This window comes from Carcharodon carcharias, chromosome 23 (genome assembly GCF_017639515.1).
Source record: "Carcharodon carcharias isolate sCarCar2 chromosome 23, sCarCar2.pri, whole genome shotgun sequence".
In the NCBI taxonomy this organism is placed as follows: Eukaryota; Metazoa; Chordata; class Chondrichthyes; order Lamniformes; family Lamnidae; genus Carcharodon; species Carcharodon carcharias.
The window spans coordinates 12439331-12453973 of record NC_054489.1 but is presented as its reverse complement, the minus strand read 5'-3'; the positions used below and the strand labels follow the sequence as shown (position 1 = coordinate 12453973).

The 14643-nt window shown below is 42.4% G+C and overlaps 1 protein-coding gene across 5 annotated transcripts in view; it reads left to right on the top strand.

The window, feature by feature from the left end:
* The window catches only part of osbpl7 (oxysterol binding protein-like 7), a 106270-nt gene extending 98720 nt beyond the window's left edge, over positions 1 to 7550 (top strand). For all 5 annotated transcript variants that reach the window (XM_041173331.1, XM_041173330.1, XM_041173332.1 and 2 more), the window contains one exon: positions 392 to 7550. In XM_041173331.1, the coding sequence (XP_041029265.1) occupies positions 392 to 500 (109 nt within the window). In that variant the 3' untranslated portion in view covers positions 501 to 7550. The remainder of the gene's footprint in view (positions 1 to 391) is intronic.
* Positions 7551 to 14643: the final 7093 nt, after the last annotated feature.

Below are 14643 nucleotides of genomic sequence, written 5' to 3'. Positions count from 1 at the left end.
TAAAAGTCAGGTTTTTACAATGTCAACTTTTCCCCATGATTTTCAATGGATTTTCAGCAACAGTTAAGCAAATGTCAGAATTATTCTGCCCTAGCCCACTCCACACCACCTTCTGCACTCTGTCCTTGCCTCTTTATCTACACACCTTTTTTGTCCACCTGAGGGAGCAGGTAATATCTTCTCCAAAAGACAGCATCTCTAACAAAGCAGCACCCCCTGAGTCTTGCATGGGTGTGCCAGTCTAGATTTTTGTGCTCATGTCTCTAAAGTGGGGCTTAAATCCATGAGCTCTGACTCAAGAGGTGAGCCTGCTGCCATAGGAGCCACATCAAACACCTTGCACGCTGCTGATCGATGGTAAGGCTATAACTGTACTATGTCTTCCTTTCAGGAAAACCATTGATAGCAGTGGGAAGGAATCCTGGATAAGCAACGGAACTTACTGGGAACTGAGGAAAGATCCTGGATTCTCAAAGGTGGACAACCCAGTGCTGTGGTGAGAACACGGTTACAGGCTGTACACCGAAGGCCTTTGCACCTCTTCGTACTTCTGCCCAATCCCCAGACCCTGCTTCTCTGAAATACCTCTCAGTAGGTGCCTTAAGTTTTGTATAAGAGAGCACAACTGACCAGCACACAACTGTCTAAGGCAAAGAACCGTGTGCCAAGTGCATAAAAACATCCTCTCTCCACTCTAAAGCAAATTAAATGGGCAAGGGAGGCGTGTCTCTAGTTATCTCAAAAAGTGCATTATTTAGAAATACACTGTAAGGTTGCTGCACTTGCTACATGTAACACCTGTCTTAGTTGTGACAGTGTGCACATCTGTTCTTGTCTATACTCCACTGACACCTTTCTCTTTGAAAGCTCCACACTCCATGCCCTGTGTAAAATAACCTGATGTTTTACTAAACTCTTTGATTTATGACTGATATTAGTTTATAAGAAAAATTCAAAAGTTATTTTTTTAAAATGTATATTTATTGCTGGTTCTGGAAGAGAAGTTTTCATTTTACAATTTGCTTCACTGCTTTTGAAGGTCTGTCTGATTGCCTGATGCCTTTCATACCCTTGAGTCGGCATCCACTCTTTTTGTTGGGTTAAAGTTTGATCTGATACATAGGAGCAGCTTTTTGTCATAATGGGGACGAATCCTTAATGTATCCTCCCCAGTCTGTGCAAACTTCTCTTGGAACTGACAATACAACTGGATATTTGGCAATGGCATTGCAACCTCTTCCAATCCTCCCTCACTCCAGAAGACTGACTGACGATTTGTGCGAGATTGAAGTGGTGTACTGTACAGTCCACAAAGTGAGCATTCAGCACTTTAAGTATTTGTAACACTGATTGAGAAGGTCACTTTTTATTTTCTGAAGAAGTTATTCATTTGCAGGAATAAAGACTGGAGAGGTCTTGACAATGTGGAAACTGCCCAGACTGCACCAGGCAGAAAGCAAGCGTTACATCTTGCACTGCGGTTTGTACATCTCTGCAGATTTCCTGGGAGCAACGAAAATTAGAATAGCTGCAGAAATACTGGGTGCAGCACTGGTATGCACTATAAAATGGCACTTATTAAAGAAATGATTATTTGTGCTTTTTTTTCAAAAGATTATTTGGATCTTTTGAAATACCAGCGCAGAAAACTTGGTTTTAAATTTTCTTAAAAGCCCGAATAAGCAATGAGAAGTGACCTTTCAAAAAGGCACCTGACCTCTTTATTGAAAAACAAACCGTTGCACCAACAATTTACATTTGTACATCATTCTTTGTAGACAGAGAAATGTCTTGGAGCACATTACAGGGCAATTCATAATAGGTGGATACTGAGCAAGAGATGAAGGCTGAGAAGGAATGAAATGACAAAGGAGGATTCTTTACAAGAAGGTTATGGAAGCAGGAGTTCCGTTGTGCAATAATTCATGACAGACTCCAGAGGGCAGCACCATTATATATTAACTCTGTAGAGATTGAACAACAGTGCAAGAGATTAGGTGACACATCAACATCAAGAGATCAAGGATTAAATTACTGCTAGGATGTTCTGACTGGATGGCATCTCTGTGCCAACCTTAGGAATGTGTTTAGCACACAATAGGTTTGGGTCACCTGGGAGAACTTCCTCAGGATGCACCAGCAAAGCACGAGAAAAGCTACAGATGTAATTTCAAGTCGGTAATAGTCCATAATATCCTGTCAGCCACTCTTCAGGATAGAGTCAGCACCAAGGGTGAGGGGAAAGGGAGCAGAATTAAAATGAAGTGTGTCTGGAGGTGTGCATGGTGCTACTTCATCTTGTTCCTGCATTGAGGTCCAGCTTTTCTCACTCAAACCTGTGAAATTGTTGGCACCAGTTTCATCCCCTGCTCTTCTGTGCCAGCCCTGCTCTCTGTCCTTCTTGCATAGCAGCAACTTGCTTGTTTTCAGAATAACCATGTTGAAAAATATCATTTCTGAGCTATACAGATGAATGGAACTCACAGCAGCCTCCATCCTTGCAATCAAAAGTAGCTGCACAGCCAGAACTCGTGCTGCCTGAGATTTTCAGTATTAGTTATGTTTTTGCCTCCTGACAAAGGGAATGGAACCCCCTTATATAGTGATTCTATCTCGTGTCAGCATGTCTAATGTCTCCTGCCTAAGTCGGCGTATATCCCATTACGTTAAATTATAGCACTGCTTCTAGAGACCTGTAAATGAGTATATTACAGTGTAGACAATATGCTGGCACTTGCTAAATCGTTGCTATGTTATATTGTGGAGCCATGTGGAGTTTTGTAACATTCTGCTGTGACTCCCAGTGATCAGGAATTCCTCCACCCTGTCTCATTAAACGGTGGAATTCAGTGCACCAGTGGTAACAACCATCCAGACACAAACATGTTTATATGTGGATATTGAAGACACTTATGCACAGCTAAAATCTTCAGGCCCTTATGCTGGGGAAGGCTGTGGGCCAGCAGAGAGGCACTGTCAACAGGCCACCAGCATGTACAGCCTGCACAGGATGTAAACATTGGCACTACACATGAGGCCCTTGTTGACGTTTAGTGGACCCGCGTGACGAAACATCCCATGTGTTGTCACTGTCTCTGATTATATCTGGATATGAGGTGAGGTCAGCATGGAGCTCATCTGCTGTTTAGAGTGGCAAAACTCCCTGTTGAGTTTTTCTTATCCATGTAGGTCAAGGCAGTCATAGTGAGAGAGTGGGACGAATAGTTCTTAAACAGACTCTGTGAAATTGACTGTTCTAAAACACACGCTTGTATGTTACACCAAGGTCTTACACTGGGAAGCATTTCAGTCATGTATCAAGTATGAACGTTTGCAATGAAATATTAAATCCTTACAAGATATTAATTTCCTGCTTAACTGCTGAAAGCTAGTGATCATATCTATAATCGTTTAGAGAGCAGTAAGAAGTTTGTTTTATAACGTTAGCATTTTGGTTTTTATGAGGGCATTTCTCTGGTCTTTAAACAGCATCTAATCATTTGTGTTTAATTTTGGCACATTAAAAAAAACCCTCAGTTAATATATACTAATTTGAGTGACTTGAATATGTTTTAATCATTCCTACATAATCTTGAATGGTTTGTTGGAAAAAGAAAAGCTACCCCTTAGCCAGGGCAAGTGAAATGGGCTAGAATTATCTTCAGTATTCCTAGGTTTGGATGGGGGTGTGGGGCTAGCCAGGTATCCTGCTTTGGAATGCTCTCCAGTGCTTCCTCCCAGACACCATGCAAAGTGTTTGTTCCATTCCGTTCTAATGCCACCTCGTGGTTAAAATATTCTGCTGATGCTCACTGACTAAGGCTTACATGTGAATAATGTCCTCATGGGTGGGGTTAACAGGCATGTTGAAGCCTGCAGAATCCTACCCCGGTGTGAATAAACGATGGGATGAGGAGGAGTTTGGCAATGGTATGTTGGTAAGTTCTCTGTTTAAATGTGATCTCATCAGATCATTGCAGTGAATAATCCCAGATATCGCATTCCAAAATTTTAAAAAGGAAGCAGTCTTTTCCTCCTCATTTCATCAGCGCTCACTGCTCGCTGGTCGACCCTGAGCATTGTAAAGAAGGATAAAGAAAATTGATTTTGCTGCATGCTTACTGCTTTTCTATCGAGTCAGGAGCCAAAAAGAGAAGAAAAACCAAGGCGTTGGGTGAGACCTTTCCATAAGTGAGGAGCTGTGGAGAAGGTTGGCGTGCTTTTCACTCTTGCTACTTTCAGGGCAACCCTGATAGTGAAAAGAGGACAATAGAAAACAGGATTAAAATTAAATGTTTGTGAAGGTTCCTTACACTTGCGCAGATGGTCTGTCCCTATCATAGGTACTTTAATGTCTGGTCTGAACATCTTGGATGTAATTTTGAAACTGTTATTGGGGTGTGGAAATTTTCATCACAAAGTTTTATCATTTGTTGGCCTGATTACTGTCTGATCGTACTAATGCTGTATAAAGCTGGTATTTATACCCATAAAGTGGGATGATGATGTCTGCGGGCAGACAATAGACAGCCCTATCAGAACATGTGATCTTACGCTTGTTGTTATTTACTGAGGTTCGATGATTTGTCTGCTCGTCAATTATTCTTGACGTAATTCCTGGAATCCACTTTCCTAATCACTTCACTTCTGTAATATTTTATGAGGCACAAACCCTTTTGTAAAGCAGAGCAAGATTTGTCAAAAGTACCAAAATCAAATCTGTGCAACATATGACCTGAGATATCGAACCAAAAGCAACATGAATTTAGGGCCTGCAAAATTAAAGAGGGATATAAGGAAAACCCTCAACATTGGTGAAATGGCAAACATTTAATTTTTTTCTCCTCGAATATCTGCCAGTTTTCATAATGTTCTGCCCATTCAAGATTAACTTTCAGCCTGGGAATGGGGTAATTTAGATCATTCACCAAGTTTGAACACAGGAAATCCATTTCATTTCATCCTTACAAGAATACCAAGTATATCAGCTACCTTCAATCATTTTACCAATCGCCTGAATCCAGCTGGTAACCACCCTCAGTGTAAAAAAAAATTTCCTAATCCTGCCCCCCCCTCTCTGCTTTTAGATGTGCTGTTGCCCTACAAGTATTGATCTGGGTTTGCTTTCTCTTGCTCAAGAAGTTTCATGATGTAAATGTCTTGGGTGAAATGGTGTGAAACTGACAAAACCAAATTGGCAGTGGGTTTACACTCCAGCCAAATCCACCATCCCCCTCCCCCCACCAACCGCCAATTGACTTTGGTTGCAACCACTGAGGTTCTTTAATAGCTTGACAAGCCTTGAATGTCTTCAGTGGGTTAAAGATGGTTCTTGCTAAACTCACTTGCTCCGCTATTGCTCATGAATCGCAAAGCAATGCAAATCCTGGTTACTAATGAGGCCAGCAGTGGGTCAGCTGGGACTGAGACTTCTGACCATGTCGTTGGTTATGGCTGACCACAGAGCCGTTTAAAGTGAAGCTACACATGCTACCAAAGAAGGAACAATATACTGTGATGTCTAAACTTTAGGCTCCTTTTTAATATCCTGGTCAAAGCTGATGCCTTTTTTTCAAAAAAAAGAAATCCTGCTTTCAAAGTCTACTTTTACAGCAAAAAGCACCAGGAGTGTTTTTAATCCTACTCTAGGTACCCTTCTCCGCTAACCGGATTAGTAATCTACCCCTGCCCTACCAACACCACCATTTTACCTCTCCACCCAGAACTTGTATGTTATAATTGAGGGAGGGGAAGGTATACATTTGACAGGTTCTTCAGTTGTGAGAAATCATATGTGAAGCGGATTTGATTTTGGACACTTTGCAATACTACCCTTGAGAGGATAATGTCTCTAAATGGAAGCCTTTCAGTGACTTGTTTCTGTGCCTTGCTCACTACAGTTGTTAGAAACCAGTTCAATGCCAGAGTCAGTGATTTTCTGTGATAGCGCAATAGCCTATGATATGAAATGATCCATTAGTACAGCACACTGATAAACTGCGTGCCATTTGCACTGTTGCAGCCTGCCCAGTTTGCATTTGGAGGAGTGAAATGAATAGCTACACACACAGCTTCCAGAGATCTTTCTGAGCATGGCCACTGACCCTTGCCATAGCCCTCAGTGACAGCCAGGTAAAGCTCCAGGATATCTGTCTAACCTTGCAATCTACATTTATCAAGGAAAAAACATTACATTTCACAGATGACCCTATCTATGGCCCCAGCAACATAACATAATTCCATCGAATACCCATCCATGTTACCACATAGTCATACATCACTTTTAATAAAAGAATCAGGATATCAAACCATGCCTCGGTCCTGATGGGGGGCAAGTCTCTTTTTATCCCTTTAACCTCACTGGAAATGAGACTTACCAATGTTACCCTGCAACTAGATTTAGCGATCAAGGTTACAAGAAAGAGTGAATTTTGTACGATTATTCCTTTAGGGGGCCTCATTCTAAGGGAGAGTGGACTGGAGAAAGGAACTCAGAGGTCAGTCTGATTCAAGGGGCTCATCGTTTTCTAGTGATTAGATTCAAATCAGGTTTCTCATTGCGGAAGCAGTGTTTGTCAGCATTTTGTTATTTTTATAACATACAAGAAAATATTAAATGTAAAAAGGTTATTTAACCCTTCGAACCCATTTCTCCTGCAGGCGCTACAATCCCAAACTGTATCCCAAGTTATTTAATACCATGAAGAGCAAATTCTGCTGAGTCAGTCACTACTTTCCCTGTGGTAAAATCAAATCTTCAGCGTATCCATCTAACTGTACCCGCATTTAGCTGGAAGGAACACACTCACCATGTTCAGTCTTTCCCCTCGCCCTCCCACCACACTCCCACATACATCTCCTTTCCAAACGGGGATCACTAAACGTGACTGTGAGGAGCAGCTCTGGATCCTCCTCTTGGGGGCAAGTGCTTGGATGCCACTTGTCTGCCGGCGCTGAGAATGAAAACTCTTTAGTAAATATTGACTCCCATGTCCCGCTGCTCCATAGCTCTTTGTTTTCAGTTCTCCAGAACTCATTTGTATTTACGCCAGTGTAAATCAGGTGCTCATTTGCAGCAGCAATATATGTTGTCAATGATTCCTCTTAAACAAAAATCCAGTGCCCATTTTTAAAACACAAGTGTAGAATCACCATTACAGTCTTGGGACTGGCGCTTCTGTTAAACTCATCGCTTCACTATGCCGAAATTAAAGGATGGGGTAACTGGACTGATCCAGACATGGAAACAACCAGTAAGGCTCATTTTGAAATGTTACAGCAAAGCTGGAGCTTCTGCAAAAGATAGATTGTTGATTCAGTCTAAATTATGAATTTTGGAAAATCTTTCAATAATTTGGGCAAATGATGATTATGCAAGAACCATTTGAATATTGCTTTAATCAGGAGTTTTGCTTATGCCTAATTTCTATTGAAACAAAATGAAACCTCCATTTGAGCACAATCCAATGAGATGTTTAATATGTTATTGAAACCTTGTACTTGGCACCTTCAAGAAAAAAGTTTATTAAACACATGGTTCTGTCTCAAAATCATGAGTATCTGTGGGTTTTTTTTCTCTCCATCCCCTCAGCCCCAGGATGTGAGGAAATCTGTGTGTGTGTGTGTGTGTGTGTGTGTGTGTGTGTGTGTGTGTGTGTGTGTGTGTCTGCCAGTGTGCTCATGCATTCTTCTGTGCTTTGCTAAAGTGACCATTTTGCACTGACAATGGGCTAAATGGCCTCCTTCTGTGACCATTCTATGAATCTTGATGAGTCAGTCCAGAAGCTGCGTATTATTAAAGTTGATCATAACAGCTGATTTTCACTATGTTCTTACATACACGTTTTTCTAGCAGGCCTCACTTAGGACCATAGTAGGCTATTCAGCTCCCCAAATTAAACTGCATTTAGACAAAATGCACCTTTGATAAACAATTTGCAGAACATAGGATCAGGAGGAGGCCTTTAAGCCCCCTCGAGCTTATTCCGCCAGACATTTAGATCATGGCTGATCAGTGTCTTAACTTTTGTTCCAATAATCCATAATAAACTTGCAAAACGAAGAAAATCTATCCACCTCTGTTGTGATGTTTTCAGTTCGCCCCCAAAGACTGAAGTGGTTCAGTAAATCTGCTTGGCTTGTCTAGTGTTGAATATATGCTGTTTTGGATTGGGGGACACAATAGAGAACACATTGCTATAAAGTTATGGTCCTCCTTTGTGCTAGAACTGCTCCTGCAGTATAAAGGGGGTATTGGGAGCATTCCTTCTGAACCTTCAAGAACTTCTTTCTTGGCCAATTAATTGACCGACTATATATTCTTGACTGGGCTGGGTTCCCTGGATAATTAGGCTAGTAAACTGATGCAACTTTGTGTTGCAAACATCTAGGTCACAATTAATATGTTTTGGAATGTAACTTTTAGTTTTAGGAATTAAAGTTTAACTGAAAAAAAATTGGGGTCATCTGATTGAGAAACTGATAACAAACCCTGAAGTAAATGCAATTGTTAACAAGCTTGAATTTAACTAAAGTTGAAAGCTAACCTATGTTAATCTTCAAGGTCAGAGTTAGAAGTGTAAATAGTGAACACTAGATGATCCATTTCTGGACCCCTGGGCAAAGCTGAGGGTGTCTATCGTTGTCTCCATGAAAATAATCTAGCAATTTTGGGAAAGTGGCATAAAACTCCATTAGAGATAGAAATTATTCATATGGGTTACAGAATCAAAGAGTTATATTGAAGGGAAAATAGTCTGTTTGTACTTCTAGTTGAATCATCCCAAAGCATGCCATGTTGTCATGGAGACAGGATGTGGAGTGAGAAGGTTCTTTTGTTTAATTTATGTGTGTGCATTTTCTGACGGAAGCAGGCAGTTCAGTTTGGAAACAGATGGAAGCAGTTGTAGCTTTGCTTTGGTGAAGACTGTCACTTGCTAGATTGAGGTGATAGTGTTAGGCCTGCGATTCAAGCAGAGAAAATACCAACTTCATCATTCACCACACGGAATGCGAATGGGGCTCTATCTCAGTTTGGATTTTGTGAGGGAAAGTAGCTAGAAGATTTTCCCTAACTTGTAGCTAGTGGAAGAAATCTGCAGTGCTCCTAATGGAGCTTTGTGGCAGAAAGCAGTCGGCAGAGTTAGATTGGGAAATTGTATCTGCCAGCAACCTGAAAAAGGAGCTGAGGCACAACAGTCGTGGGGTCTATAAAGAAAAGGAGAAAGGATGTGCGGCCAATAAGCTAACAGAAGGACCCCCCCCCCACCACCAACAGATTCTTACCTCTGAGGATAGCTGGAACACTGGAGAAAATTAAAGTGCATTCTGGAGGGCGGTGGCATATCTTTTGGGTTGGGCCCTGGGAAAGTGAATGATCCTTCAAGATTTCCTAAGATAAGAGAACTCTGGGTGGTGGGGGGAGCGATGGAGTAATGTTTAAGTTAACAATTTGTCTTGATCAAGGCAGAAGCAGCTCCATCATCCTCTGTGAAATAGTTTCCTTAGTATATCTTTCTGAAGTACATATGAATTAGGAGCTGGTGTAGGTCATTTGGCCTCTTGAGCCTTCTCCACCATTCAATAAGACCATGGCTGATCTGGTTGTGTCCTTACCTCCACATTCCGCCTACCCCTGATAACCTTTGACTCCCTTGTAAGTCACTAATCTAATTACCTCTGCCTTAAAAATGTTCATTGACCCTGCCTCCACTGCTCTCTGGGGAAGAGAGTTCAAGAGATTCATGGCCCTCAGAGAAAAAATTTCTTCTCATCTCCGTCTTATTTTTAAACTGTGTCCCCTAGCTTTTTTAAATTCATTCATGGGATGTGGGCTTTGCTGGCTGGGCCAGCATTAATTGCCCATTTCTAGTTGCCCTTGAGAAGGTGGCGGTGAGCTGCCTTCTTGAACCATTGCAGGCCATGTGATTTAGGTACACCCACAGTGCTGTTAGGAAGGGAGTTCCAGGATTTTGTCCCAGCGACAGTGAAGGAACGGCGATATATTTCCAAGTCAGGATGGTGAGTTACTTAGAGGGGAACCTCAGGTGGTCGTGTTCCCATCCATCTGCTGGCCTTCTCCTTCTAGGGTGGTAGTGGTCATGGGTTTGGAATGTGCTGCCTAAGGACCCTTGGTGAATTCCTGCAGTGCATCTTGTAGATGGTACACACTGCTGTTATTGTGCATTAGTGGTGGTGGGAGTGAATGTTTGTGGATGTGGTGCCAATCAAGCGGGCTGCTTCGCCCTGGATGATGTCTAGCTTCTTCAGAGTTGTGGGAGCTGCATTCATCAAGGCAAGTGGGGACTATTCCATCACACTCCTGACTTGTACCTTGTAGATGGGGACAGGCTTTGGGGAGTCCTTATGATGGAAGGAAGGTCATTGATGAAGCAGCAGCTGAAGATGGTTGGGCCGAGGACACTACCCTGAGGAACTCCTGCAGTGGTGTCCTGGAGCTGAGATGACCAACCTCCAACAATCACAACCATCTTCCTTTGTGCTAGGTGTGACTCCAGTGGGTGGAGAGTTTTCCCCCTTATTCCCATTGAATCCAGTTTTGCTCGGGCTCCTTGATCGCCACACTCAGTCAAATGCTGCCTTGATGTTGAAAGCACCTCACCTCAGGAGTTCAGCTCTCTTGCCCATGTTTGAACCAAGACTGTAATGAGGTCAGGAGCTGAGTGTCCCTGGTGGAACCCAAACTGGGCATCAGTGAGCAGGTTATTGCTAAGCAAGTGCTGCTTGATAGCACTGTTGAGGACCCCTTCTATTATTTTACTGATGATTGAGAGATACTGATGGAGCTGGGTTGGAATTGTCCTGCTTTTTGTGTACAGGACATACCTGGGCAATTTTCCACCTAGCTGCGTAGATAGCAGTGTTGTAGCTGTACTGGAACAGCTTGGCTAGGGGTGTTTCAATTTATGGAGCACAAGCCTTCAGTACTATGGCCAGAATATTGTCAGGGCCGATAGCCTTTGCAGTATCCAGTGTCTTCTGTCGTTTCTTGACATCACGTGGAGTGAATCGAATTGGCTGAAGACTGGCATCTGTGATGCTGGGGACCTCCGGAGGAGGCTGAGATGCATCATCCACTCGGCACTTCTGGCTGAAGATTGTTGCAAATGCTTCAGCCTTATCGTTTGCGCTGCTGTGCTGGGCTCCTCCATCATTGAGGATGAGGATATTTGTGGAGCCTCCTTCTCCAATGTGTTGTTTAATTGTCCACCACCATTCACAACTGGATGTGCCATCTACACAGCCTAGATCTGATCTGTTGTTTGCGGAATTGCTTTGCTCTGTCTATCACTTGCTAATTATGCTGTCTGGCACACAAGTAGCCCTGTGTTTATAGTTTCAGCAGGTTGACACCTCATTTTTAGGTATGCCTGGTGCTGCTCCTAGCATGCCCTCCTGCATTTCATTGAACCAGGGTTGATCTTCTGGCTTGATAGTAATGGTTGGGTGGGGGATATGCCGGGACATGAGGTTACAGATTGTGTTCGAGTACAATGCTGCTGCTGTTGATGACCCACAGGGTCTCATGGATGCTTAGCCTTGAGTTACTAGATCTGTTCAAAATCTATCCCATTTAGCACGTTGGTTGTGCCACACAACACGATGGAGGGTATCCTCAATGTGAAGGCAGGACTTTGTCCCCACAATGTGCGGCAGTCATTCATACCGATACGTCATGGACAGATGCATCTGCTGCAGGCAGGTTGGTGAGGATGAGGTCAAGTATGTTTTTCCCTCTTGTTGGTTCCCTCACCACCTGCCGCAGACCCAGCCTAGCAGCTATGTCATTTAGGACTCAGCCAGCTCGGTCAGCAGTAGTGCTACCGAGGCACTCGATGATGGACATTTGAAGTCCTCCACCCGGTTTCATTCCTGTTCTAATCTTGCAATAGGAAACATTCTTTCATCATCCATCCTGTTTAATCCCTTCAGGATCTTGTATGTTTCAATAAGATCACCTCTCAATCTTCTAAACAGGCCCAGCCTGTCCAACCTTTCCTCATTAGATAATCCATGCCCATCCCAGGTATCAGTCGCGTGAACCTTCTCTGAACTGCTTCTAATGCATTTATATCCTTTCTTAAATAAGGTGAACCAAAACTGTACACAGTACTCCAGATGTGGTCTTACCAAATACACAACTGTAGCAAAACACCTCTACTTTTATATTCCATTTCCCTTCCTAATCACTTGCTGCATTTGCATATTAACTTTTTGTGATTCATGTACTGGGACACCCAAATCCCTCTGTACCTCAGAGTTCTGCAATTCCTCTCCTTTAAAATAATATGCTGCTTTTCTACCTAACAAAATGGACAAGTTTATATTTTCTCTCACAATATTCCATCTGCCAAATTTTTGCCCACTCACTTAACCTATCTCTGTGTCATTGCCGACTCCTTGTGTCCTCCCCACAACTTATTTTTCTGCCGATGTTTGTGTCATGGATGTGGGATAAGTCCATTTAAATTTTTAACAGTAGATGGTGCTGCAACTTTACACAAAGCAATTTAAATGTTGCACCTGTTTGAGGATTTATGCCTATTGTGTTTTTTTTTTCTCTTTAATATCTAATACGGTTAACCTTAAAAATAAACTTTAAATAAGCTGGCCAGTATCGGCATGTTATGGATCTGATTTTTAAGAATTGCAGTAAAAAGATGATGAACCTCATTTGCTCATTTAATAAGATCCCAGTAACTCAACAGCAACAACTTGAATTTATATAGTGCCTTTAACAGAATAAAACCAGTACTTCACAGAAATATTATCAGACAGAATTTTCCACAGCTATTTAAAGACAAGGTAGCACAGGTGACCAAAGGCATGGTCAAATAAGTAGATATTAAGGAACAGTTTAGGAGAGGAGAGGGGGGTGAAGAGGTTTAGTGAGGGAATTCCAGTGTCTCAAGCTCCTTATCATAGATTCATAGAACCACACAGATGGAGTCCATTCAGCCCATCATGTCCATGCAAGAGCAATGCTTTTTTGTGCTACTATCCTGCCTTTTCCTCATAGCCCTGCACATTTTTCCTCTTCAGAAAATCATCCAGTTCTCTTTCAAAAGCCACAATTCAATCTGCTTCCACCATACTCGTATTTAGCACAGTATTCATCCACACACAAGTCTGCTGATACAGCATAAGGTTGCATTTTACTCATTACAATATGCATTAAGCTTTGCCATCCTCTCTAGAACAATTTGCTTAATTTCATCTGTTTTTGAAATATTGTGAAGATGACCTTTAAAGATAATCTTTAGTGTATTGTATTTCTGAAAAAATAAAGGAAATGTACTGATTGAGACTGATCAGATCTCAACATTTAGATTCCCATTGAAAAATTGTTGATTCACAACAGGATCTGGCAGTGGACAGCTCCGTCACACACAGGTGCACAGTATTGAAAGTTTTTGCATGGTTTGAAAGCTGGAGCTAAACTGCTGGCTCTGGTACTGTTTGAAATGCAACACAAACCTCAGGCACACAGCAAGACCTGGTCTAAAGTGGTTTGAATCTGCGGTCAGCTGGAGAACCTATACTTTGTGACATAACCATTCATAGCTTCACTCTTCTTGTTAACATTATTAGCCGTTCTCCGATCTTTCTGCAATTGTCTTGTTAAAGCTGCCTCTTGCATGCTCGAAGAATGGTTCTCAATTGTACTAAACCCAAGAAAATTGGTTGCCAGGTTTCATATATTATAACAGTGACCACATGGCAAGTGTTCCATTGGTTGCTAAGCTTTGGGATGTCCTGAGGTTGTGAAAGGTATGATATAGAAATAAGAATTTTTCTTTATTTTAAGTGTGCCTTCTTGCTCCCATATCTGCAACAGCCCTTCTGGCTCCCATCTTGCTCTCCTGGGCAGGGTAGAAATTGGTTGATGAATTTTCCCTTTGTATCTCTAGCCTCTGTCTCCATTACTGTCTCTTTTTTATTGATTCTAGTCTATGACCATTCCTGCTCCTCTTCCCAAGCTCCAAGTAAGCTGATTTGCATAGCAATCCTTACCTTCAATGGAGAATGCATGGGAACATTGCCACCTACAAGTTCCCCTCCAAGCTGCACACCTTCTTGGCTTGGAACCATATCACGGTTCCTTCGCTGTCGCAGGGTCAAAATCTGGAACTCCCTCCCTAATAGCACAGTGAGTGTATCTACTGTAAATGGAATCCAGCTACCACCTTCAAGGGCAATTATGGATGGTCAATAAATGCTCGCCCTGCCAATGATGTTCGTATCCTATGAGTGAATATAAGAAAAAGGTTTAGTCATTCACTGCCAGATCTGCCTGGAACACCAAAAACATTATAGGGTCCTCCTGTCATATGCTAAAACCACTCACTATTCCAGAATCATCTGGAATGCAAAGTTAACCCCCAGCTTCTTTCCTGTACTGCAACCCATCTCATTACCTGAACCTACCCAAACCATGCGCCCCCCCCACCTCTCCCCATCTCCTCTACCTCCAACGCTGTGAGGAGCTCATGAATTTCTTTGTCATTAACATTCACACCATCTGATCAGCTGCCTCTGCTGCTTCTCTCCCTTTCCACCGCCCACCAATCCAAGCCTTCTCTGAAGCAACCCACTGCCCTAAGCCTTGAACTCGCAACTTTC